Source organism: Blennius ocellaris, assembly GCF_963422515.1.
Source record: "Blennius ocellaris genome assembly, chromosome: 21".
NCBI classification, from domain to species: Eukaryota; Metazoa; Chordata; class Actinopteri; order Blenniiformes; family Blenniidae; genus Blennius; species Blennius ocellaris.
In genome coordinates this window covers 21,302,112-21,328,391 of record NC_137670.1, presented here as the reverse complement: position 1 = coordinate 21,328,391, position 26,280 = coordinate 21,302,112, and the positions used below count along the sequence as shown (strand labels likewise).

The 26,280-nt window shown below is 48.3% G+C and overlaps 1 protein-coding gene across 1 annotated transcript in view; it reads right to left on the bottom strand.

Moving 5' to 3' along the window:
• The window catches only part of ryr2a (ryanodine receptor 2a (cardiac)), a gene marked incomplete at both ends in the record, with an annotated part of 435,130 nt that overhangs the window by 238,367 nt on the left and 170,483 nt on the right, over positions 1–26,280 (bottom strand). Inside the window, 8 exons of the mRNA XM_080517507.1 lie at positions 14,476–14,590; positions 14,969–15,111; positions 16,088–16,255; positions 16,332–16,540; positions 19,410–19,584; positions 19,989–20,093; positions 20,903–21,006; positions 21,153–21,300. Of these exons, the coding sequence (XP_080373633.1) occupies positions 14,476–14,590; positions 14,969–15,111; positions 16,088–16,255; positions 16,332–16,540; positions 19,410–19,584; positions 19,989–20,093; positions 20,903–21,006; positions 21,153–21,300 (1,167 nt within the window). The remainder of the gene's footprint in view (positions 1–14,475; positions 14,591–14,968; positions 15,112–16,087; positions 16,256–16,331; positions 16,541–19,409; positions 19,585–19,988; positions 20,094–20,902; positions 21,007–21,152; positions 21,301–26,280) is intronic.

Here is a 26,280-nt window from a genome sequence, read left to right as displayed (position 1 = left end):
CTCCATAAATGTGTCCGGTACAGGTACACTGCTAGATATTTAATCCCTCCTCTCCTCCACAATAATCCAGCTGGTAATGTTAGTAGACCTCTGAGCCACCCCCCCACTGCCAGGGCTTCGCTCTTTCCCCAGTTGACCTTTGTCCCCGTCAGTAAATTAAAAGAAGCCACACGTTTGTTTAAAAAGTCAACATCGTCCTGATTCGATATTAAAACAATTATATCTGCATATGCTAATAAAAACCTTGTTAAAACCTGTAGGACTGAAGCCGCTGACAGTGGACCGGATATTGTGGAGCAGAGGTTCAATGGACAGGGCGTAGAGCATACCTGAGAGAGCACAGCCCTGCCGGACCCCCCTCCTGACTTTAAAAGAGGTTCAATAGACAGGGTGGAGAGCATACCTGAGAGAGCACAGCCCTGCCGGACCCCCCTCCTGACCTTAAAAGGAGCACTCAGCCCCCCGTTGATCTTCAGTACACTCTCAATGTCCTGGTACAACACTTTGATCATTGCTATCAGACCTGGGTTGAGACCAAACTGGGCCATCACCTTCCACAGATAGAGGTGCTCAACCCGGTCAAAAGCTTTTTCTTGGTCCAACGAAATGAGACCAACATCTGCTCCCAAAAAACTAGAGACGTCCAAAACATCAGGAATTAGAGACACATTGTCTCTGATGGACCTGCCGGGCACACAGTAGGTCTGGTCTAGATGGAGGACGTCGTCCGGCACCCCTCTGAGCCTGTTGGCCAGGGCCTTGGAGAGGATCTTAGAATCGGTACACAGGAGGGAGACCGGCCTCCAGTTCTTCATGTCTCTCAGGTCTCCTTTCTTGGGGAGCAGCGTGATCACCGCCCTCCTGCAGCTCGGGGGCAGCGTCTCATCCCTGAGGCTCTCTGTCAGGACCTCCAGGAGGTCCCCCCCCCCCCCCCCAGCTCCTTCCAGAAAACCCTGTAAAACTCCACTGGGAGCCCATCGATCCCCGGAGATTTGCCCCCCTGCATGCTCTGCAGAGCAGCAAGCAGTTCGTCCTGTGTCAGGGGGTCTCCGAGGTCAGGGGTCTCCTCAGCAATGGTCCTCTGGAGTCCACCACAGAGGGTGTCAAATAAGACCTGGTCCTCATTGTACTGGCTCTTGTAGACCTCGGTGTAGAAATCAGCTTACAGTAGAACCAGTGTGAAGGTTCACCAAGTCAATCTCTAGATTTCTCAGAGATCGTGTGACGTCCCTCGTGACATTCCAGTGTACTGACAGAGTTGTTAGATCTTGATCTTACCACAGACCCACCACCACCTCAGAGAGTTAAACTCATCCTTCTCACCCCTAAAACGTTGCCAAAAACAACGTACAGTGTCTTTAACATTACAGTCAGTGAGTAAAGAAATGTTAAAAACCCAACATGCGCTGCGTGGCCTAATATTAGTGACAAAAACACTGCTAAGAACCAATGAGTGGTCACTGAAACCTACCGGTGACATAAAACACTCCCTAACTGCCCCAAAGTGGTGCTAAAACAATAAAACCTGTCCAGTCTGGCCAGTGAGATAGAGCCTTCTCTAAAAGAACTCCAGGAGTCCCTTCTGGTCCTGTTCCTCCTCCAGACCTCCACCAGGTCATGTGTCTGGTCCTGTTCCTCCTCCAGACCTCCACCAGGTCATGTGTCTGGTCCTGTTCCTCCTCCAGACCTCCACCAGGTCATGTGTCTGGTCCTGTTCCTCCTCCAGACCTCCACCAGGTCATGTGTCTGGTCCTGTTCCTCCTCCAGACCTCCACCAGGTCATGTGTCTGGTCCTGTTCCTCCTCCAGACCTCCACCAGGTCATGTGTCTGGGCCTGTTCCTCCTCCAGACCTCCAGCAGGTCATGTGTCTGGTCCTGTTCCTCCTCCAGACCTCCACCAGGTCATGTGTCTGGTCCTGTTCCTCCTCCAGACCTCCACCAGGTCATGTGTCTGGTCCTGTTCCTCCTCCAGACCTCCACCAGGTCATGTGTCTGGTCCTGTTCCTCCTCCAGACCTCCAGCAGGTCATGTGTCTGGTCCTGTTCCTCCTCCAGACCTCCACCAGGTCATGTGTCTGGTCCTGTTCCTCCTCCAGACCTCCACCAGGTCATGTGTCTGGTCCTGTTCCTCCTCCAGACCTCCAGCAGGTCATGTGTCTGGTCCTGTTCCTCCTCCAGACCTCCAGCAGGTCATGTGTCTGGTCCTGTTCCTCCTCCAGACCTCCACCAGGTCATGTGTCTGGTCCTGTTCCTCCTCCAGACCTCCACCAGGTCATGTGTCTGGTCCTGTTCCACCTCCAGACGTCTACCAGGTCATGTGTCTGGTCCTGTTCCACCTCCAGACCTCCACCAGGTCATGTGTCTGGTCCTGTTCCTCCTCCAGACCTCCACCAGGTCATGTGTCTGGTCCTGTTCCTCCTCCAGACCTCCACCAGGTCATGTGTCTGGTCCTGTTCCTCCTCCAGACGTCTACCAGGTCATGTGTCTGGTCCTGTTCCTCCTCCAGACGTCTACCAGGTCATGTGTCTGGTCCTGTTCCTCCTCCAGACCTCTACCAGGTCATGTGTCTGGTCCTGTTCCACCTCCAGACGTCTACCAGGTCATGTGTCTGGTCCTGTTCCTCCTCCAGACCTCCAGCAGGTCATGTGTCTGGTCCTGTTCCTCCTCCAGACGTCTACCAGGTCATGTGTCTGGTCCTGTTCCTCCTCCAGACGTCTACCAGGTCATGTGTCTGGGCCAGGCAGTTAAAAACTCTCTGGACTGTTTGTGAGGTTCCCTGTGGTTCCTGTCTAAAAGGTCATCCTGCGTACAGTTAAAATCCCCCTAAAAACAAGAAATCAGTGGAATCACAGTGCATTAAAAAACTGTTCAGTTCATTTAAAAGTACAACTCTGTCAGATCCATCAACGGGAGCATAAATATTAGTAAAAACAAACTGCTGCTGCTCAAACGTCGCCGTGACGACCATGAGCCTCCCTTTGATCTTTTCCTCCATCCTATAAAAGAGATGGGAGTGAAGCTCCTAGCAAAGAGCACCACGACCCCCCCACTGACTGAAGTGAGGGACCTCAGACATACCTGCCCCCCCCACTCTGACTTCCACTCCATCTCAATGGCTCCATCACCTACATCACATCTATCCTCTTCAGTTGGGCATTGTCTTTGTTATGTTGTTGGCACCATTTATGTTGAGTGGCGACTCATTATGGAGAAGAACACCACCCACAACAAAATTAAGGGAAAATGACTACATGGTATCTTCATCTTCTTGTTTGAAGGAGTTGCCTCACTTTCACTATGGGTTTCTTCATCCTGAACACTTCCTGTTCAGAGAACCTCTCCTCTCTTCTGACATTCATGTGGGCACTTCTAATGAAATGTTCCTTGTCTGGGAAGAATTCCCCCACCACTTCACCATTGTAATTCTTTGTTCTCTGCAAAAACCTCTTCATTTCTATCACTCCATACTTCTCACTCACTGCCTCCTCAGAGGATTCACTGCAGCCTCAACTCTCCTCATCTGAGCTGTGATCAGCTTCAGATTCCTGCAAACTTGATACTTCCCTTCTATTTCGAGTCACACTCTTGGCTTTAGGGCCCCTCTCCTCCACCTGCTTTCATTTATCCCTCAGTGCCTTCTTGTTGCTCTCTTCCTCCTCAACCTCCACCCCTGCTTCCACCTCCACCCTCATACCAGGCTTTACACACGCCTCTGCCTCTTCCTGCCCTTCAGTGAGACTGCTGCCTCTCTGAGAGTCCAGCCCAGCTGCTCCACCCACTAACTCCTCCTGAGAGTCTAGCTGCTCCACCCACTAACTCCTCCTGAGAGTCCAGCCCAGCTGCTCCACCCACTAACTCCTCCTGAGAGTCTAGCTGCTCCACCCACTAACTCCTCCTGAGAGTCTAGCTGCTCCACCCACTAACTCCTCCTGAGAGTCCAGCTGCTCCACCCACTAACTCCTCCTGGGAGTCCAGCTGCTCCACCCACTAACTCCTCCTGAGAGTCCAGCCCAGCTGCTCCACCCACTAACTCCTCCACCTCACTAACTCCGCTGGAGTAACCCCTCCACCTAAATTACTTACACTAGCTTCCTCTCTCCCTCCTTCCCCTCCACCATGCCTCTCCACCTCTCCCTCCACCACTATCTTCTCCCTGCCATTCTGTCCCTAATTCCTCTCCTCTGGACTCTGTCTTCCTATGCCCTCCCTCCTCCTCCCCCCCTTCCTACCTCCTGCACTCTACCGCATCATCACATCTACCTCCTCCTTCTGCACCTCCTCCTGCCCCACTGGCCCCCTCCTCAGGACAGGACCTCCTCTGGTGCCCCTCCTGTCCACACCCAAAGCACCTCATATTGTCAGTGGTGGCAAACAGGAGTTTTGGAAACAGTCAAACTACAAACGTAGTCAAACCCTTCTACATCCACCTTGAAGGACAGGTTTAACTCCTGCCTGCTGTCCTTCATCACCATGAGGAGCTCCTCCTGTGGGAGATGATGTGTCTGTCCTCTGGCTCCTTACAGCCTGAGGACAGCTTCCTCACAGGAGACACCACCTTTCCATACCTGGATAGCAGCTCCACCAGGGTTCCATCCTCCACTAGTGGCGGAACGTTCCCCACTAGGACTCTCGTGGCCGGTGTGCTCAGAGGCATCACCACACCAGTGTGTCCCTCATCACCTCCACCAGCATGTCCCTCATCACCACACCAGAGTGTCCCTCATCATCTCCACCAGCGTGTCCCTCATCACCTCCACCAGCATGTCCCTCATCATCTCCACCAGAGTGTCCCTCATCACCTCCACCAGTGTGTCCCTCATCATCTCCACCAGCGTGTCCCTCATCACCTCCACCACATGTCCCTCATCATCTCCACCAGCGTGTCCCTCATCACCTCCACCAGCCTGTCCCTCATCACCTCCACCAGCATGTCCCTCATCACCTCCACCAGCGTGTCCCTCATCACCTCCACCAGCATGTCCCTCATCACCTCCACCAGCGTGTCCCTCATCACCTCCACCAGCGTGTCCCTCATCACCTCCACCAGCATGTCCCTCATCATCTCCACCAGCATGTCCCTCATCATCTCCACCAGCGTGTCCCTCATCACCTCCACCAGCGTGTCCCTCATCACCTCCACCAGCGTGTCCCTCATCACCTCCACCAGCATGTCCCTCATCATCTCCACCAGCGTGTCCCTCATCACCTCCACCAGCATGTCCCTCATCATCTCCACCAGCGTGTCCCTCATCACCTCCACCAGCATGTCCCTCATCATCTCCACCAGCCTGACCCTCATCACCTCCACCAGCATGTCCCTCATCACCACACCAGCCGAGACCACAGCATTAGCCTTCTCCACCTCCCTCACAAACACCACCACCACACCATTCATTCTGGCAGCAGACACAATGTCTGCCGCCCCCACCACCTTCGCCACCTCCGTCACACACTCCTCCACCCAGCAGGAGAACCCGGGGCTCAGTTTGAACCCGTGCTTCCTGTTTAGCTTGGTGGAAGCCATGGCGCTACACCGCTAGCGCGATGCTAACCGCACCACAGCTTCACCAAACTGGACAAACACGCATCTTCAGCCACCACAAACTATCTCACCATGAAACTACTGCAACGAGTCAGTAACACACTGAAACACAGCACTCAGCGAGAGAGAGAGAGAGCGAGAGCGAGAGCGAGAGCGAGAGAGATTTTTTTTAAATTTTAAAACAACCTTTATTTACCAGTTCAAAAACGGTAGTCCTTTTTGTCACCAGTATAAAAACAGTTCACGTGGTTGTGGATGGGTGGAGGGTCTGAACAGCCTGTGTTGTGGATGGGTGGAGGCAGCTCTACTGTGTTGTGGATGGGTGGAGCAGCTCTACTGTGGACCCTGTGCTGGTAGAGGCTCTGCAGAGAGGCAGTGGTGTTCTGCTGATCCTCTCTGCAGGCCACTGCGCTCCGCCACAGTAGTGTTGCCGTACCAGGTGTGATGTACCAGGTGTGATGCAGCTGGTTAAGGTGTCTCAACCACACTGTACAAGTTCCTGAGTATCCTGGGAGACATGCCCAATGTCTTCAGCCTCCTCAGGAAGTACAGCCGTTGTTGGGCCTCTTGACCACCTGTGTGGTGTTGAGTGTCCAGGTGAGGTCCTCCTGTGTGGTGTTGAGTGTCCAGGTGAGGTCCTCCTGTGTGGTGTTGAGTGTCCAGGTGAGGTCCTCCTGTGTGGTGTTGAGTGTCCAGGTGAGGTCCTCCTGTGTGGTGTTGAGTGTCCAGGTGAGGTCCTCCTGTGTGGTGTTGAGTGTCCAGGTGAGGTCCTCCTGTGTGGTGTTGAGTGTCCAGGTGAGGTCCTCCTGTGTGGTGTTGAGTGTCCAGGTGAGGTCCTCCTGTGTGGTGTTGAGTGTCCAGGTGAGGTCCTCCTGTGTGGTGTTGAGTGTCCAGGTGAGGTCCTCCTGTGTGGTGTTGAGTGTCCAGGTGAGGTCCTCCTGTGTGGTGTTGAGTGTCCAGGTGAGGTCCTCCTGTGTGGTGTTGAGTGTCCAGGTGAGGTCCTCTGATGTGGACACCCTGCTCACCCTCTCCCCCTCGAGCTCCCGGAGAGACAGTGGACGGTGAGGTCTCCTCTCCTTCCTCCTGTCCACTATCATGTCCTTTGTCTTGTCAGTGTTAAGGGAGAGGTTGTTGTCCTCACACCAAGCCACTAGACCAGCACCTCCCTCCTGTAAGCCGCTTCCTCCTCCCCTGTGATGCTCCGATCACAGCGGTGCCATCTGCCAACTTCAGGATGATGTTGTCCTTGTGGGAGGCGACACAGTCACGTGTGAACAAGGTGTAGAGGACGAGGCTGAGGACACGTCTCTGAGGGGGACAGTGTTGGTGATGAGGCTGGCTGAAGTCCTGTTTCCAATCCTGACAGTCAGGAAGTCTAGGAGCCAGACAGGAAGTCTAGGAGCCAGACAGGAAGTCTAGGAGCCAGACAGGAAGTCTAGGAGCCAGTCAGGAGGTCTAGGAGCCAGTCAGGAAGTCTAGGAGCCAGACAGGAAGTCTAGGAGCCAGCCAGGAGGTCTAGGAGCCAGACAGGAAGTCTAGGAGCCAGCCAGGAGGTCTAGGAGCCAGACAGGAAGTCTAGGAGCCAGACAGGAAGTCTAGGAGCCAGACAGGAAGTCTAGGAGCCAGCCAGGAGATCTAGGAGCCAGTCAGGAAGTCTAGGAGCCAGACAGGAAGTCTAGGAGCCAGACAGGAGGTCTAGGAGCCAGACAGGAAGTCTAGGAGCCAGCCAGGAGGTCTAGGAGCCAGTCAGGAAGTCTAGGAGCCAGACAGGAAGTCTAGGAGCCAGTCAGGAGGTCTAGGAGCCAGTCAGGAAGTCTAGGAGCCAGACAGGAAGTCTAGGAGCCAGCCAGGAGGTCTAGGAGCCAGACAGGAAGTCTAGGAGCCAGACAGGAAGTCTAGGAGCCAGACAGGAGGTCTAGGAGCCAGACAGGAAGTCTAGGAGCCAGTCAGGAAGTCTAGGAGCCAGTCAGGAGGTCTAGGAGCCAGTCAGGAAGTCTAGGAGCCAGACAGGAAGTCTAGGAGCCAGCCAGGAGGTCTAGGAGCCAGACAGGAAGTCTAGGAGCCAGACAGGAAGTCTAGGAGCCAGTCAGGAGGTCTAGGAGCCAGTCAGGAAGTCTAGGAGCCAGTCAGGAAGTCTAGGAGCCAGTCAGGAAGTCCAGGAGCCAGACAGAAAGTCTAGGAGCCAGACAGGAAGTCTAGGAGCCAGCCATGAGGTCTAGGAGCCAGCCAGGAAGTCTAGGAGCCAGACAGGAAGTCTAGGAGCCAGTCAGGAGGTCTAGGAGCCAGTCAGGAAGTCTAGGAGCCAGTCAGGGAGTCTAGGAGCCAGTCAGGAAGTCCAGGAGCCAGACAGAAAGTCTAGGAGCCAGTCAGGAGGTCTAGGAGCCAGTCAGGAAGTCCAGGAGCCAGACAGAAAGTCTAGGAGCCAGTCAGGAGGTCTAGGAGCCAGTCAGGAAGTCCAGGAGCCAGACAGGAAGTCTATGAGCCAGTCAGGAAGTCTAGGAGCCAGTCAGGAGGTCTAGGAGCCAGTCAGGAGGTCTAGGAGCCAGTCAGGAAGTCCAGGAGCCAGTCAGGAGGTCTAGGAGCCAGTCAGGAAGTCCAGGAGCCAGTCAGGAAGTCCAGGAGCCAGTCAGGAAGTCCAGGAGCCAGACAGGAAGTCTAGGAGCCAGTCAGGAAGTCTAGGAGCCAGTCAGGAGGTCTAGGAGCCAGTCAGGAAGTCTAGGAGCCAGTCAGGAGGCCTAGGAGCCAGACAGAAAGTCTAGGAGCCAGTCAGGAAGTCTAGGAGCCAGACAGGAAGTCTAGGAGCCAGTCAGGAGGTCTAGGAGCCAGTCAGGAGGTCTAGGAGCCAGTCAGGAGGTCTAGGAGCCAGTCACAGAGGGAGGGTTGCAGTCCCAGTGTGTGTAGTTTGTGGGGGATGACGTGTTAAATGCTGAGCTGTCGTCCACACAGAGGATCCTGATGTAGGAGTGTGTGTTCTCCAGAGATGATCCTGATGTAGGAGTGTGTGTTCTCCAGAGAGGATCCTGATGTAGGAGTGTGTGTTCTCCAGAGAGGATCCTGATGTAGGAGTCTGTGTTCTCCAGAGAGGATCCTGATGTAGGAGTCTGTGTTCTCCAGAGAGGATCCTGATGTAGGAGTCTGTGTTCTCCAGAGAGGATCCTGATGTAGGAGTGTGTGTTCTCCAGAGAGGATCCTGATGTAGGAGTCTGTGTTCTCCAGAGAGGATCCTGATGTAGGAGTGTGTGTTCTCCAGAGAGGATCCTGATGTAGGAGTCTGTGTTCTCCAGGTGAGAGAGGGAATAGTGGAGAGCAGCAGTGATGGGACCATCTGAGGTGGACCTGTTTGGCCCATATGCACATTGCAGGGTCAAGTGTCTCTGGTAGGCTGCTCTGAATGTGGGCCTTCACCACCCTCTCCCAGCACTTTGCATGATTGGAGTGAGTGCTACTGGCCTGTAGTCATTCAGACAGGTGGGGGGGCTTGTCTTGGGGAGGGGAATGATGGTTGTGGTTTTGAAGCAGGTGGGCACAACACTGGCTGAGGGAGAGGTTGGATATGGAGGTGAGGACATCAGCCAGCTCATCTGCACATGCTCTGAGCACCCTCCCCGGGATGTGGTCTGGTCCTGGGGCCTTCCGGGGGTCAATCCTCCAAATGGTCCATCAGGGGAAGTAACACTATCACTCAATGCTGAAAAGGCTTTTGTCTGGATGGACTGGAGATTTCTGTTCGTAGCACTGAAGAAGGAGTCCTATCAGGCATTGTTAGCTCATAGGACAAGCGAGCTGCAGCCCAGGCTGTGGTGGAGGCAAAAACCCGGGTTTGGGAGGAGCTTACAAGGCCCTTCCCCTCCCCCACCTCGGTGTCTCGGATCACATCACTGTCATGCTAATGCCGGCATACAGACCACTATTTAAAGTCACCAAACCAGTTCACAAGCAGGTACGAGTGTGGCCTGAAGGGTCTTCAGAAGCACTCCAGGACTGTTTTGACACAGACTGGGGTGTGTTTAAACAGGCTGACACCCACAACAACACTACAGACCTCCAGGAGTACACCAACACGTCATCGCCTACATTGCCAAGTGTACTGACGACGTAACGCACCTTAAAAATGTCACTGTTCGGGCCAACCAGAAGCTGAGGCTGACAAGGGTGGTCTGCAGGCTTCTGAGAGTTCAGAACACTAGCTCCCTTCAGAGCAGGAGACCAGGTGGGCCCCAGGACAGCTAGGGCCAACCTGTCCCGCAGCAGCAGAGAGACTAAGAGGCAGTACTCCAAGAGGATAGCCCACAGATTCAGGCCTACGAACCACCACCACAGACCGGCATCAGCACCACTTCTCTGCTGAAAGAGCTGAACATGTTCTTCGCTGGTTCGAGGCACACAACAGCATGCCAGCACAGAAGTTCACACCTCCTCCAGGCGATCACGCTGTCGGAAGTCCTGACAAAATACCTGGCCGGGTGCTGAGACACTGTGCGGGTGAACTCACAGATGTCCTCACAGACATCTTCAAAATCTCGCTGAGTCAGGCTATTGTCCCCCCATGCCTCAAAGCCACCACCATCATCCCGGTCCCAGAGAAGTCGCCACCCTCCTGCCTCAACGACTCACGTCCGGTTGCACTCACCCCCATCCTCATGAAGTGCTTTGAATGGCAAGTTATGGAAAATATCAAGACTGTCCTCCACCCCTACCACCCCCCCCCCCCCGAACCCTTTCCAGTTCCCATATCGGGCACCATCGAGTCACTCATGACCAGCTGCATCACAGTGTGGCACGTGGCCTGCACCACATCTTGCCATAGAACCCTCCAGAGCATCGTGAGAGCAGCTGAGAAGACCATTGGTGCCTCTCTTCCCACCATCTGCGTCACCCGCCTCACCAGTAAGTCCCTCCACACTGCACTGATCCTACCCACCTGTTGTACAGCCTAGTCATTCTACTGCCGTTGGGGAGTCCCCAAGCCAGGACCAGCCGACTGAGGGACAGCTTCACCAGGCTGTCAAGGACACTCAACTCCCTCCCTGCTCTGCCCCCACTACCCCTCTCACACAAGACCCACCATCCACCTCTCAACATCACCATTTTTTAAGATGGGAATTAAATCAGGGACCTGTTTTTCTGTTTTTATTTTTCCTATATTTATTTCTTTATTTATTTTATGTTTACTGTACTGCACCACAGGCCACAGAGAAATTGAATTTCAAAACTGTATGTCCTGTACAAATTGTCATATTGATAATACATTTGACTTTGAAAAAAAAATAGCAAGGTGTCTTGGCTGCTAGACCTGAGTGACTGAGATGATGACTGAGGGGAGAGGAAGCCCTGGAGGTACGGGTTGGGCCAGAGTGGTTAATGGCCTTAACTCATGTAGGAGAACCTTGACAGTGACTACGTATTGGTAGCCAGTTAAGGGAATGGAGGACCAGGGAGATGTGTTGAGACTTCCTGGCTTGGGTGAAGGCACATGCAGCACTGTTCTGGACATTTTTTGGGGGGGGGTCTACCAACAATGACTTACAGTAGCCAATACAGAATCATAAGAAGGCTCGGAAGAGTCTTTCAGCATCGGTTGGGAGAGTGAAGGTTGGAGCTTGGATGTCCTTCGGAGGCAGTCGTAGGTTTGGCAGACCGTTTTTATGTGGACATTGAATAAGAGCGAGGAATCGGGTTTTCTCCCAGGCTGGTAATAACTGAGGATAGAGGGATGGGATGATTTTTAACAGTAATGAGGGTGATGCCGCCTGGTTTGTTTCGTTTGGGGTGCCAATGAGGATGGCTTCAGTCTTAATTCCATTCAACTTCAGGTAGTTTATGACTTTGTGTGGCCAGACTCAGTGAGGGTGGAACAATAGGATGCCTTAGCCGCTTTCAGAGTGGATGCATAGGCTGATGTTGTCTGAAGGATTGCTGGTTGACAATTCGGCCAGTCCGCCTGAATCTGCATTCCATCTTACAACCCTCATAGTTTAGAGTGCTGAGGTTGTGACAGCCAGCCTGTCCACGCCCCCCTTCATCACGAATGGTGTGCTGAGCAAACACATTTTGAGAGGTGCTGCTTTTCTAATCTCCGCCTCACCTTGGCAGTGTAAAGGGAATGAAGGGAGAAGCGCTGCTCATTAATGCTTGTTACGAGAAGTAAATCCTCCTGAGGCAGATTCACGTCCAGCTGTGGGTTCCTCCATGCCAGGCTTTTCATCAACATCTTCATCCCTTCCATGCCTTACATGTCAGGCTCGATACCAAGCTGGCACCTCTAACAAACACCTTCCCACATGTGCCCCCCCAAACCGTCACAAGGTGGGCAGAGGGGGCCGAGCAATGGAAAGAAACAAGCTATTAGTTTTGGGGAGCAAACCTATATAGGCCTGCTTGCAAGATGGTGTTATATTGGTATATCTTTGAAGAGGACAAGTTGGCTTAATTCTCGCAATTATAGGAAATGTATGATCTGTCAAAACAGCTTGTTTATATACCTGTAATTTAGACACTGCATTCAGAAAAACAACAAGTATTACATACTGTATCCTCTCACTCCAGTCAGGAGATGTTTTATATCAATCACATATATGTTGATTTACAACCTGTCTGTCCAAGCATCATTATCAATGGTATACAACATTCCCAATGTGTACTGTGCATGTGCACACAAGAGTTTAAAGCCTGAAAAAATTAAGAGACACTTGAAAACATAGCCTCCTGTCTTGTCACCAACCTAAACACTTTTTCACTGAAAAGACAGAGTTGCAAGGTCAAAAGAAAGTCCTATCTCACCAAACAACAATCTCTACCAAAGCCCAAAAGGCATCATATGAAGTGGCATATTTAACCGCATACGCAGAAAAGCCTCACACAATTTGGGAAATCCTGATAAAACCTGCTGCTGTTGCTATGAGTCAGTCAATCCGTAGAGATGAACTGGTGAGGGAGATCACAGACATGGCCCAGGGCATAAAGTATAAGATGATTGGCAGAGTGAAGAAAGGAAAATATGCTGTGCAGATATGAATCCTTGGATGTGTCAAACCCTGCCAATGTGCTTGTTTTCATCAAATAGTTTTGGTAGAAAACCTAATGAGGACAAAGTCACTAAACTTGAAAACAACCTGTCTTGGGGTGATTGCATCACTGAGTGTATCGAGACTGAGCTGCAGCAATGTTGGGGAAAAGAAAGGACCAACAGCAAGAGTTTTACAAGTGGTACCCCATGTAAACTAGACACTGTATGATGCACAGAGAAACTCCTGTGAGTAAAATGCTCAACGGAGAACATGAAAGTGTTTTTGAGATTACAATAAAAATAGTCAACTTCATTAAATCACATCCACTGAACACGAGGTTGTTCATCCCTCTCTGCAGTCCACTGGGATCAGAGCACCAGGGTCTGCTGGCTAATAAGGCTGGCGTATTTGTCTTCTATAGTTGACAAACTGAACAGACTGAACATGTCATTGAAAGGTGAAAACATCAGCACCATGTCACCAAATGATACATTTCACTCATTCAAAAGGAAAGACGATCGCTCGACTGCACGAGTTGAAATGTGCAGGACTGATGTTTCTTGAGCTGGAGGAATTCATTGAGGAAAATGTGTGAACACTCTGCAAGAGTCTATCACATCCCACTTTCAAGTCCTCCTGGAACATTTGAACAAGTTTTTCTAAGAGGAAATGGCACCGTAAAAGTATGTGTGGAAACAATCACTGTTCACTAAAGACTGCCAGTCATCTGTTAACCAACATGGAGAATGCACTGATTGAGAGTTTTTTTTACTTAAAGCCACTTTCTGAGTTCTGGATTTCAGTGGAGACAGAATATCCTCAGCAATCCAAGGCTGTCATGGACGCACTGACACCATTTGGCTGTATATACCTGTGCAAAAAGATTTTCACAGCACTGACGTATATTCAAAATAAACACAGATCACATCTAAATATGGAGGAAGACCTCTGAGTGGCTGTCTACAAAATAAAAAAGATTTTCCGTGCTCCACACATAGTGCCCACCGATCTCATTAGTTGAGCTTGAGCGAGATTGAAATGTAGTAATTTGCAAAGTGTACATTTTCACTGCAATGATGTTCAGATGTTTACTCGTCACAGGCTAAGATTGTTACTTTGAGTGAGACGTTCTTCTGCCTATATGGAAATTATACACAAATGTACTTTGTATCAATAAGTAACTTTGCACATGACAGCAACTATATTCACATAAATGTTACATGGAGTTGCTGGTGTATTGCCTTGTTGAAAATTGTTATATGTAAAATCATATCATGGTTGTCAGGCGGTGCAGTTCCTTTTTGGTGTTGTTTTGCTGTGTTCAAATGCACCTATTATCACACCCGCCATGTGCCCAGGTTTTATTATCTTTAAACTAAATTACAAAGTCCGGTCTGTGCTATTTAAAACAGACAATTTACAATAATGTCACATAGGGCAATAATTACTTCTTTTTAATGTATTATATTTCTGACATGTTGTATCTTCTAGCCTTTGTAGGGTACTTATTGTAATACTCTAAACCTGAGTCAGATATTAAAGTGTACTAACAAATAGTTTTCATGTTTGAGGCCAAAACAACATCTAAAATCAAATCAGTGTGAAAATGTAAAACTTATCAAATCAAACATAGTGTCTATAGACTGTGTATACACATATATTTCACCACGACACATTCCACAACTAAAATTGTGATTTCTTTATGACTGGATTTCTGGCCAAAATGTAGTATATTTCACAGTCATTTTATCTTACAATATATCATTTTTGCAACAAAGGAGCCTAAATATGACTTTGATGATGTTCTGCTGTTTTCTCTGAGAGGAAGAAATGCAGAAGTCACTGGCCTGAAAAAGAGATCAAAGTAACATAAAAGTTTAAAAGAATGCATCAATCAGGTCATGAATCTGAGCTGGAAATGCCTTACAGTGAAGGCTTGCATGAGGAACTCGTATCCGTCCCTGTCCTCAGCCGTCATCTCCTCCGACAGACGTGCAGATGAAGGACAGATGTTGTCGGCTTTGTTTCTCTTCAGTGTGAATCTGGAGGAAGCACAGGGTGGGCTCACACACACACACACACAGATACACAGTTTGGTTTGACCTCAAGTGAGATCCTGATGCGTAGCAGCTTTCAAATCCCCCAAAACATTTACTGTTGTTCTCATGCAAAATTATAAAATGAAAAAATGCTCAATGAAATGTGTTGCTAATGTAGTCTTGCTACCTTGCCAACTTTAACTGCAACATCTTTAATCCTGGATGTCAATGTTTCCTTGTGCCTACTAATCGCACACAAATCCTATGCAAGTTCATTACAAATAGTTCTTTTTTGAGAAACAAATGCAGTTAATCGATCTGCCATGTGTTTGACAACTGTGGTTCAGGTTTCAAACCACAGTATTGATCAGAGTATCTTACCTCTGTTTCAGCTTGGACGGCTTCTCCTGAGTGTAGTCCTTGTGGTTGTTCAACTCGTCTCTGTCGGGACCATTGGGACCGTTGTGTCCATGAGGCGACTTCATCAAGACCTCAAAGTCCGACACCGTTTCAAAGTCCAACTCCTAAAGAAGCAGACAGGTGAACACTTCACACACACACACACACACACACACGCACACACACACACACACACACACACACACACATATACACACACACACACACACACACACACAGAGCCTCTAAACATATCCGGTTCAAGTTCAGCATGCACATCTTCACTGGTTTCAGTCTAATGCCCACGCCAGTTAAAGGAACCTTGCAAAAGGCGGAATATTCTAATGAGTAGCTCTTAAGCTCTTCTTCATACAGTGTTTAAGTAGTAAATTCAGACAGATACCATCCTCTGTCCTCAGCTCCAGACTACACTGAGTTTATACACGAGCAGATTTTTAAAGTCTTTAGGACTGTAATGTCTAAGAAAATGTCGACTCAGAGTGACACAGAGAAACTAATCCATGCATTTGTTACTCCCTCCCTACGTCTCTGGTTCCCTCACTCTAGGTTCTCTGACAGTAGAACTGAACGTTCCTGGTCTGAGTCTCCATCACTTCTGCAGCGAGTGGATTTGTGGCATCATTTCGTCTGTAACAGTGCTGTGATAAGACAGTGTTGTATTCGGTGCTGTATAGACTGGAACAGATTTGATCCCCAGAAAGACTGGAGCCACCAGGCTCATCTCAAATGATGCTAAGACTTGAACTTTGGCTAGCAACAATAAGCAAACTTGTGCTTGGACCAGAAGCTTTAGAGGTCAGAACAGTCAACAGTAGAAACTCTGAGCATTGTAGGGTGAAAGATGGTTTTTAATTCACTTGTCACCAAAGTCAGCTCAATATCATCTTAGACTTTTGAAGAATCTGTATTGAGATTCCCTCAACATGCATTATTCATGAAATAGATCCAAATCATAATACACAAATAATAATAATAAAAAAAAACTTTGACATTTTTTGATTCAAATACATTCTTCACACTAAACATATATGGGTGAATGGGTGAATGAGTGAATGGGTCATCACACACAATGTGCTGTACCCTCTTTGGTGAGAAGAGGCTGTTGGCTGGAGATCTGGACTCAGCACACTCAATGGGCATGCTCAGCCTGTAGAAGGTGATGTCGGTGCAGCTGTTCTGAGAGCCAAACGACCTCTGGGTGACCTTCAGGCGTGGACATGACTCCACCGTGCCGTCGATCCGTGTCACCTGAGAAGAGAAAGTCCTTTCTGTTGCACTCAGCTCCGCTGGTGGAGAGGGACAGGTTCCAGTTCCAGGCGCTCACCTGGATGTGCTGGTGGTTTGGGGGGACGGGGACAAACTGAGGCAGCCTCTTGCTGAGCCACATGGTGACGTCTCGGTTCATGTTGACAGCGAATGGTTCGTAGCCTTCCTGCAGGCCGCAGATGGTGAAATACTTCAAAGTGCTGACGTCCTTCCCAAAGTTCATCCTCCCCGCCTGACACACACCCAGACTGCACACCGGAATGAATCCTGGGACAGACACAAGATCACATGACTTTCTGATTCATGCAGTTAAAACAGAGGGTCGTACAGAAGCAGACATGTAAACAAATAGTTTATTCTCATGAATGCTGTGATATTCATGTCTTATTGGTTTCACTTGTTCACCACTACCCTCTGAATTTGTGTACATCTCTATTTCATCCTTGAGTGTCCTTCATGGCTTCATGGTGGCCTGGATCCCTTCCATGTTTCTTTTGTCACATTAATCTTCACATTGTTTGTGGGGACAGGCAGAGATATTAGACGAATAGATTACCGTAAATTCCGGACTATAAGCTACTACTTTTCCCCCACACTTTGAACACTGCGGCTTTCACTACGGTGCGCTCATACATGTTTTGTTTTTTTTCGTGGCGAAAAAGATTTTGCCTCGTAACCGTAGACCAATCAAATGAATGAGTAGTTCACAGAGGTCCAATGAAATTGTTTGATCAATCAAGCGCACTTTATTATTGTAAATCAGTCATTTGTACTCATCAACATGGAAAATAATGAAGAAAAGCATCTGATGAGGCTTTTAAGTTAAAGGTCATCAATCTGGTCGTCAAAACATCCAACGGGTCTGGAAACCTGAAGAGGACGGACTGCTGGTGATGAAGAGGATGGACTGCTGGTGATGAAGAGGATGGACTGCTGGTGATGAAGAGGAAGGACTGCTGGTGATGAAGAGGATGGACTGCTGGTGATGAAGAGGATGGACTGCTGGTGATGAAGAGGACGGACTGCTGGTGATGAAGAGGACGGACTGCTGGTGATGAAGAGGATGGACTGCTGGTGATGAAGAGGCTGGACTGCTGGTGATGAAGAGGATGGACTGCTGGTGATGAAGAGGATGAACTGCTGGTGATGAAGAGGACGGACTGATGGACTGCTGGTGATGAAGAGGACGGACTGCTGGTGATGAAGAGGATGGACTGCTGGTGATGAAGAGGATGAACTGCTGGTGATGAAGAGGACGGACTGATGGACTGCTGGTGATGAAGAGGACGGACTGCTGGTGATGAAGAGGATGGACTGCTGGTGATGAAGAGGATGGACTGCTGGTGATGAAGAGGACGGACTGCTGGTGATGAAGAGGACGGACTGCTGGTGATGAAGAGGACGGACTGCTGGTGATGAAGAGGATGGACTGCTGGTGATGAAGAGGATGGACTGCTGGTGATGAAGAGGATGGACTGCTGGTGATGAAGAGGATGGACTGCTGGTGATGAAGAGGACGGACTGCTGGTGATGAAGAGGATGGACTGCTGGTGATGAAGAGGACGGACTGCTGGTGATGAAGAGGACGGACTGCTGGTGATGAAGAGGACGGACTGCTGGTGATGAAGAGGACGGACTGCTGGTGATGAAGAGGACGGACTGCTGGTGATGAAGAGGACGGACTGCTGGTGATGAAGAGGACGGACTGCTGGTGATGAAGAGGACGGACTGCTGGTGATGAAGAGGATGGACTGCTGCGTGATGAAGAGGAAGGACTGCTGCGTGATGAAGAGGAAGGACTGCTGCGTGATGAAGAGGACGGACTGCTGGTGATGAAGAGGACGGACTGCTGGTGATGAAGAGGATGGACTGCTGGTGATGAAGAGGACGGACTGCTGGTGATGAAGAGGACGGACTGCTGGTGATGAAGAGGATGGACTGCTGGTGATGAAGAGGACGGACTGCTGGTGATGAAGAGGATGGACTGCTGGTGATGAAGAGGATGGACTGCTGGTGATGAAGAGGACGGACTGCTGGTGATGAAGAGGACGGACTGCTGGTGATGAAGAGGATGGACTGCTGGTGATGAAGAGGACGGACTGCTGGTGATGAAGAGGACGGACTGCTGGTGATGAAGAGGACGGACTGCTGGTGATGAAGAGGACGGACTGCTGGTGATGAAGAGGATGGACTGCTGGTGATGAAGAGGACGGACTGCTGGTGATGAAGAGGACGGACTGCTGGTGATGAAGAGGACGGACTGCTGGTGATGAAGAGGATGGACTGCTGGTGATGAAGAGGACGGACTGCTGGTGATGAAGAGGATGTTTGATTGGGACAGTGAATTAGAGGACTGATGGTTTCAGTGCAGGAGGAAGATGAAGACCATGGACTGTTCCTGGTAGGCTGCAGTATACCGTATATATTTCTACCAGTCGTTATGGAGCTATCTCCTAGTAGAATGTTGTTCATGCACTGTTCAGTAAAAAGGCATAAGCAACGTAATTTGTGTGTTACCGATACCTACGTATATTTAAAGGAGCCGTGTTACAAGCACTGTTTGAAACAATCTGCAATATGTACAGTATTTGTTTATGTTACCATGCTGATTAACGTAAAAGTTAAAAAATCCTCGGGTGTAATATCTTTGTGTGTAAATATCTCATATTATAAAGGTGTTTTTGGTTCTCTGTTGAGACATAAAAGTGAAAAGAATAGATGTTGCGCTGTAGCTTTCTGTTTGACACTGATAGCGCTGACGTGACACCTGGACATGCTCTAGTCTTTTCACTTTGATGTCTTAATAGAGAAAACAAAAACACGTTTACAATAGTAAGAAGACATGATGAACGTTTTTGAGCTAATATCTCATATTACAACGTGGGACACATGCGGCTTAAAATCCGGTGCGGCTTGTACAAGAACAAAATGTATTTTCTTTCTAAAATTAGAGCATGCAGCTTTTAATCCGGTGCGCTCTGTAGTCCGGAATCTACGGTATACGTCATATTCATAACATGAAGGTAAAATGAGAAACAGTTGTTTGGGCATTTTCATAACAACCCTGAATGGCTCCCCCTGTTGGCCAGTTGATACCCAGGTTCAGCGTAGTGTGTCTAATAACTGAGGCACTGACCTTCACCAGGCTCAAAATCTTTGAAGGCCAGTTCAGATCCAGAATCATCCAGCAGCACTTCACCGTTGAGTGTGAACATCATAGTGTGTTCGTTCAGATCCACCATGCAGCCCACCACGTCTCCCGTCTGCCAGGCCCGGCCAAAGTGCTCATTCCCCTGGTGCCAGCGCTGCACCTGCGGTGCACACACACACACACACACACACACACACACACACACACACACACACACACACACACACACACACACACACACACACACACACACACACACACACACACACACACACACACACACACACACACACACACACACACACACACACACACAGTCATATCCTGGTTTACTTCACATCTCTTAGTTTCACTGAATTGATGAGACATGAATGATTCCAGAACTTGTGTGAAACATGAACTTGATTTAATAAAGTTCAAATCAATGATATATTCAACAGCAGGCAGCATGCTTTCAAAACTGAGCCATTGAAGTCTCTGTGAACTTCTAATAGGGTGTTAAAGAATGGATGAAAGGAAAACAACAAGAAGGATGATTGAGTGAGTAAATAAACATTAAAGAACCTTGAAGCCATCAAACACAAACGCCTGGTCATCAGAGCCCAGCTCCTGGTCTGGTAGACATCCTGGTCTGGCCCAGCCCACCCTCATCTCTCCAGCTGTTAACACCTGGAGGCAGCTCAGGATCAGGATTCAGCTAGTTAAGTCTTCTTTGTTCAGAAATATGTGTCTTTCACAATGTGCTTACACCCAGACTATAGATTAATGCCCTTTCCTCAAAATCTATTGTAAACAGCCTGACATTTTCTGAATTAAAACACTGTAATTTGAAACCCAGCACAGTGCTTCCCCGCAGGCTGATGTGAGCAAACTTCTTTGTCACTTCTGCAGCCTTGAACATGTTATTCTCATAAACTCACCCTGGTGATAAGGCTTTGATAATAATGCAATCTGTTAGCCAGTTTGCAGATGGCAAAGTATCATACCTGTCAACTCTGACCATATCTTCCATTAGTTTGAGATCTTAATGTCGCTTCGTATGGAGCCCCGAAAGTCTCAAAATGTGGTCTTTTTCTAATCTTCTGTGCACAAGTTAATATTTTGTGGGAAGGTGGAGATAATTAGTTATTAGACAGACCCTCAAAGGAGCTGAGAGCTTAGTTTGTGTCACAGATACACAATAATACATCGTCTTGTGGTATAAGAACTGACACAGTGAGGGGAAGGGTTTAAAAAAGTACAACAGTGTTTCATAATTATATAAACTACTGAAGTAACTCCAAGGATTCAAGGAATCTGTGTAATGAAACAGCAGCTTCCATCATTGACCAGCAGAAACTGTAATGTCTAAAGCTCTTCTAAAAGTCACTGTCACACAGTGGATTATACATAAAGTAACTGAAAATCATGTAGAAAAACATGGCAATTGTTTTCCAACAGCCCATTAAAATAAGCATTTCTGTGGATTCACTTCCTACCTCCAGCTCAAAGTACCACTTTCCTGCGTCGACACAGTACGTTTTTTCTGCTCGAAAAATACGAAACCTCTCTGTAGACATATTGCTGAGGTCCGACTGAGCTGCTGGATAAATAGAAGAGAGGAACAGGATCCTTGTGTAGCATTGCAAAGATTACAAATGTTTCAATACATTGTTCACCAGGATAAGGAAAGTGCGCATTTTGTCCTACAAAAATAGAAATGGATTTCCCTGTTGACAGTTGCAGTACCGTGGTCCTGGTCAGGAGCCTCCAAATTGTATCCGTATCCCAGCAGAGTCCTGACGGCTTCTCTCAGACTGTCTTTGTTAGACTTCTTGGTTCTGTCATCCAGCAGAGTGTATGGGACCAGACGAGGGTTTCTCCGATTCTTCACATCCTGGTGAACAAACACAGAGCAACAAACATCTCTTTGAGGATCTGGAGTGAGGAAAGTGGGGTGTGCTGTACCACTTCAGTGATCCTGAGCGTGTAAATTGTGTGACATTTGTTTGCCTTCTTAATGCAGGGTGGACAGAAGCAGACTGCCAGCTCGGTGAACTCCAGAGGTCATGTATCCATCGTGTCACTCGTGAGTCCAATTGTGGACTCACCATCTGAACAGTCCTGCTTTCAACTTCTCAACATTTCATCAGTCAGAGGTACGGCAACTCCCACACACCTTATGCAACCACCAATCCATTCATTTTTTTCCCCAGAGGATTTATTATTAATCTATATTTCACTTGGCGGCTTGTTTCTATCTATTTCTGTACATACAGTATGCTATTGAATTCATCACTTCCTTGGGGGAAGCTGCCAAAAAGATCAATACAATTTCATTCAAGTAATCAGATGGTAAAGTCACACTTTATGAGCATTACAGCAAGCACTTCACAGAACTCACACTCAGTCACCAAAAGACCTGAACGAGACCAACTCAAGAATCTTTAGATTGTGGGAGGAGACCAGGGTACCTGCAGAAAACCCACACACTCAGGTACGCCATGAAAACAGATAGGAATCAAATGAGACCACTTTGGCTGTGAGGCGAACCAGTCCAGCATCTGCAGCCATTTCATCCATGAACGTTTTGGACTACTTTACATTGGTCACTGTATTTTTTCTCTATAGTCACCATATAGTCTCTTCTGCCTCATAGGCAGCGATCACTTCACCCCCAGCTGATGACGTATCAGATCCCGCCCTGGCCACGCTGAACACCCGTTTAGACCCTGATAGGCCGGGGATTTGGTGGTAGAAAGACAAAGAAATGGTGCTAAATTTAGCCCTACTTCCAAACTCGCACCTGGTTCTTTCTGGTGGAAAAGCCTCCCAAGAGAAGTGCTGGGGCCGCAACTCACAGTTTGGAACCAATTCAAACTCAGCTGTGAATGCGGAGCTTCATGTCAAATGCACGCGTCCAGCCATTCATTGGTCGAAACAGACTCAGACACCACAGGTTTCCAAAATTCAAACTTGGGTAGAAAATACAGTTGAGCTAACTGCTCAGTACCTCGTCTCAACAAAACGAGCTCAGAGACACACGTCTCTGCTGAATCAGGAAAGAAAAAGACACAAAGTGGACCCACAGAACCAAACAAAGGATCAGCCTGCTGGATGAGCAGAACACAGTCAGAATGACTCCTCTGTTTGCAGTCCAGCTGCCTCCACGATGCACAGCTTTCTACAGAAAGCCGTTGTTTAACTGAACTGCAAGGCCCAAAAGTTCAGGCCACCGACTCCAGACCCGTCCACAAGACGTGTTCCCATGTGCTCTCCAGCTCACATTTCACTTCGCCAGGAGAACAGTGAGAGAGGTTTTGTCTGGGCAGTGAAACGGAAGTTATGTAATGTAACTATGGTTCTATGAATCCTACATACTCAGGTTAAGAATATTATAACAACAAAGTCCCTCGTGACCTCCCAGTAGCTCACGTGAGTCTATATTGTCATGTGACACCAGAAGCTCAGTCCTTTAACTTCTCACTAGCACACAAAGACTCTGAGGGATCGAATGCTCTGGCAGTCATCCGGGATTCATAGAACCATAGTAAGAGATGTAAAATTAGTTCTATTTCATCCCTTCAAACCACCAGAGGCAGTGCTTTAAGCGCTGGATGACGTATAACAACAAAGTCACGAGAAACCTCCAAGTCAGGAGAACACCCACCTCATGACCCAGAAGGGTGCTGTCTCAGGACTCTCTCCAGTGGGTTGGACATTGCCATATTTAGTTTGTAGAACCTTGCTAATGTTGTTTGCCATGTCCACAAGGCCCCCACACAGACTACATCCAGTTAGACCCTTACCTGATGCAGCCCTGAAAGCCGGCAGTGGATGCCCCTGTTAGACAGAGGCATGCCCAATAATCTCCACAACCCGATGGGAAAGGCATTGTGTAGAGAGGGCCGGACCTGGCGAGGTCCTGCATATTGTACAAATGTATTGCTGGTAGAGGTAAACACTTGGGGGACAAAGGATGCATCAGTCCACAAGGTCCCTCTCGAGCCATCTGCTGCCCACCTATGGAGGCACTGGGGAGACACACACAGCCTCCTGCACCTGTGATCATGACGCCCAGGGTCCAGATGCAGCCCATTGAGCCACATCTGAAATGGGTGAAGAGACAGCAGTCCCAGCAGAACCACTGTGGACACTGCAACCAGCTTGCCAAGAAGGTGAATATATAGGATATATGGGAGAGCCTGCCCATGCTGGAACTGCTGCAGTCGTCAAGGCTGTGTTTTGTCTCCAACTCTCCTGGATGTGAGTGTGGAACGAAGGCTCTGCCCCCCCTTCCTCCCATTCCCTGATACTTTGGCCTACTGGAAGCTGCTCTGTTCAGGACTCAAGGCCTTCTCACAACAACAGAACTGAACCAACTGCAGAGACAAGCAAGCAGTACCTTTCATTAAACCCTGTATTTAGAGAATTAAACAATTGAAAACCCACTACTACCCCTGAATTAAACATTTAAACTAAACCTTACATTAAAAGCCTGCGTATGTTCACTTAGGAAGTTGTATTTAAGAGTTAAATTTAAATTCTTCAAAGTAACCTTTAAACAGTAAAAAAAAACTCTTTGAGATTCTCTTCAGAGCCCTTGTAAAGTAATTTAGGGAGTTGTATCACACCTGCTAAATTCTTCAAAGTAACCGTTCAAAGGTCGACTCTAACATGTTTAACTGTTAGAGTTAACTGTTTAACACCATGTATACAGAGAATTAAACATTAAACTGTTTAAAAACATCCCCTAATACAGGTATTAAACATTTAAACCCCTCTGGATTAAACAAAATAACCTTAATTCAGTAAAAAAAACTCCATAATTTTAATTTAGGAAGTCACCGCTCATTTCTTCAAAGTAACCATAAAATTATAAAATCCTCATAAAATGGTCGTAAAATGACCATAAACACATTTGTGTGTGTGTGTGTGTGTGTGTGTGTGTGTGTGTGTGTGTGTGTGTGTGTGTGTGTGTGTGTGTGTGTGTGTGTGTGTGTGTGTATTTCAAAAGGACTATAATGAATTAAGCAGTACTGTTTGTATTATTATAGTACCGCTCTTGGAGTCAGGTTGAGCACAAAATGCCACAGTTTTTATGTCCTTTTTTTCATGAAGCTGAACCAACCAGGATGAGCAGAGACGCCACGGGCAGTTCGTAACTTGCTCTGTACCAGATCCAATACAAGTACACTGCTGTCAATTTTTATGAAAACAAGCTTGCAGCCATAGAAAAACTATTCAATTGAAGCAGCCATATAATGAGAAACGTGTGATAGACACAAACAACACGGCATTTAATCAACCAAACAAGCTAGATTGTGGCTTCAAATAATGTCAATTGAGGCAGGAGGCTACAAATAAACTCTACTGAGCATAAAGCACCGGTCAAAAACACAATCAATGGACTCTCCAGGGATTGAATGGCTCCCACTAAGCTCTGATGAAAGTCCACACAAACACTGCGTGTGCAGCCCTTGTGGGGCTGGATGACTCACAGGTCACCCACAGGTTGCAGGGCTCCAAGCAACAAGCAGCAAACAACTTGAAAGCAGTGGAATTCAGCCATATCACGCCCACGAGCCACACATACAAACCTGCTAGCGAGTAGGTGAAAAGGGACTGAGCTTCTGGTGTCAAGTGACTAAATATCATGAGAGCAACTCGGAGGTCATGAGTGACTTTGTTGTCATAATATTCTCGACCTGCGTATGTGTGAGGATGATCGTCCAGTGCTGGCTGCTGGCAGTCTGATGGGATGAAATAGAACTAAGTTAATTTGGAAGCTAATATGCAATGTGTTTTACTGTGTCTGTGTTTTACTTTAATCAAGCTGAAATCTGGTAGCATGAAGTTGCTGTCTGTTTGTGTACGCATGTGAACGAGCACCATCGCGTGCAGGAGTCTTGGTTTCTGCACCTCAGACACCAGCGATCCGGGAGGGTTCCAAAAGCCACTCTGATCTCTGTGTGAAGGAAGTGGGAAATCAAACACTTTCTCACCAGAACTTCCCTCCTTTCTTCTTTCTTTCCACTAACGCTTGTCGCAGCTCAGTGGTCGAGGTTAGATAAGGACACGCTCACACACGCAGACACAGTCTCATACAATCTGTACGGTCGTACACCGACCAGCGACACAGCAGGGATGTAGCTGGTCAGTGTCTGATTTGTACGACCAGCGACACAGCAGGGATGTAGCTGGTCGTACAGATCAGACACCGACCAGCGACATAGCAGGGATGTAGCTGGTCGTACAGATCAGACACCGACCAGCGACACAGCAGGGATGTAGCTGGTCGTACAGATCAGACACCGACCAGCGACACAGCAGGGATGTAGCTAGTCGTACAGATCAGACACCGACCAGCGACATCCCTGGTATTATATCCCAATCTTGCCAAACACACCACAAGGCATGCAGAAAACCCATGCAGCCACTTGGCTCGTGACATACGCGCTGGTGGACGCTGAACTTTTTAGACATTTGGCTGCTGCGTATTTGCAATACAGTCGGACTAACTCGCTCTGCCCAGAAGGATTCCTTCATAACAATGAATGTGGTGTGTGATCTTCACGCTTCAATTTAACAGCGCTTCTCTAATAAACTGTATTTTTACTACACCATGACACCAGAGCACATGGAGAGACAATTTTTCTTCTTACAAACAGCCTGTCTGAGTGGAACAAAACAACAAAGAAAGACAGTTTAAAGGAGCTTCACTGTTTACAGCACACTGATTTGTGTGTGCCAAAATAGCTGGTTTTACTACATAAAAACAGCTCTCAGTAGTGGCTTCACAGGAAAACTATGTCATGTTTAGCGTTTCTGCTGCTTCTCTCTAAAAGGACATCATTTCCAAATGTCGCCATCCAAG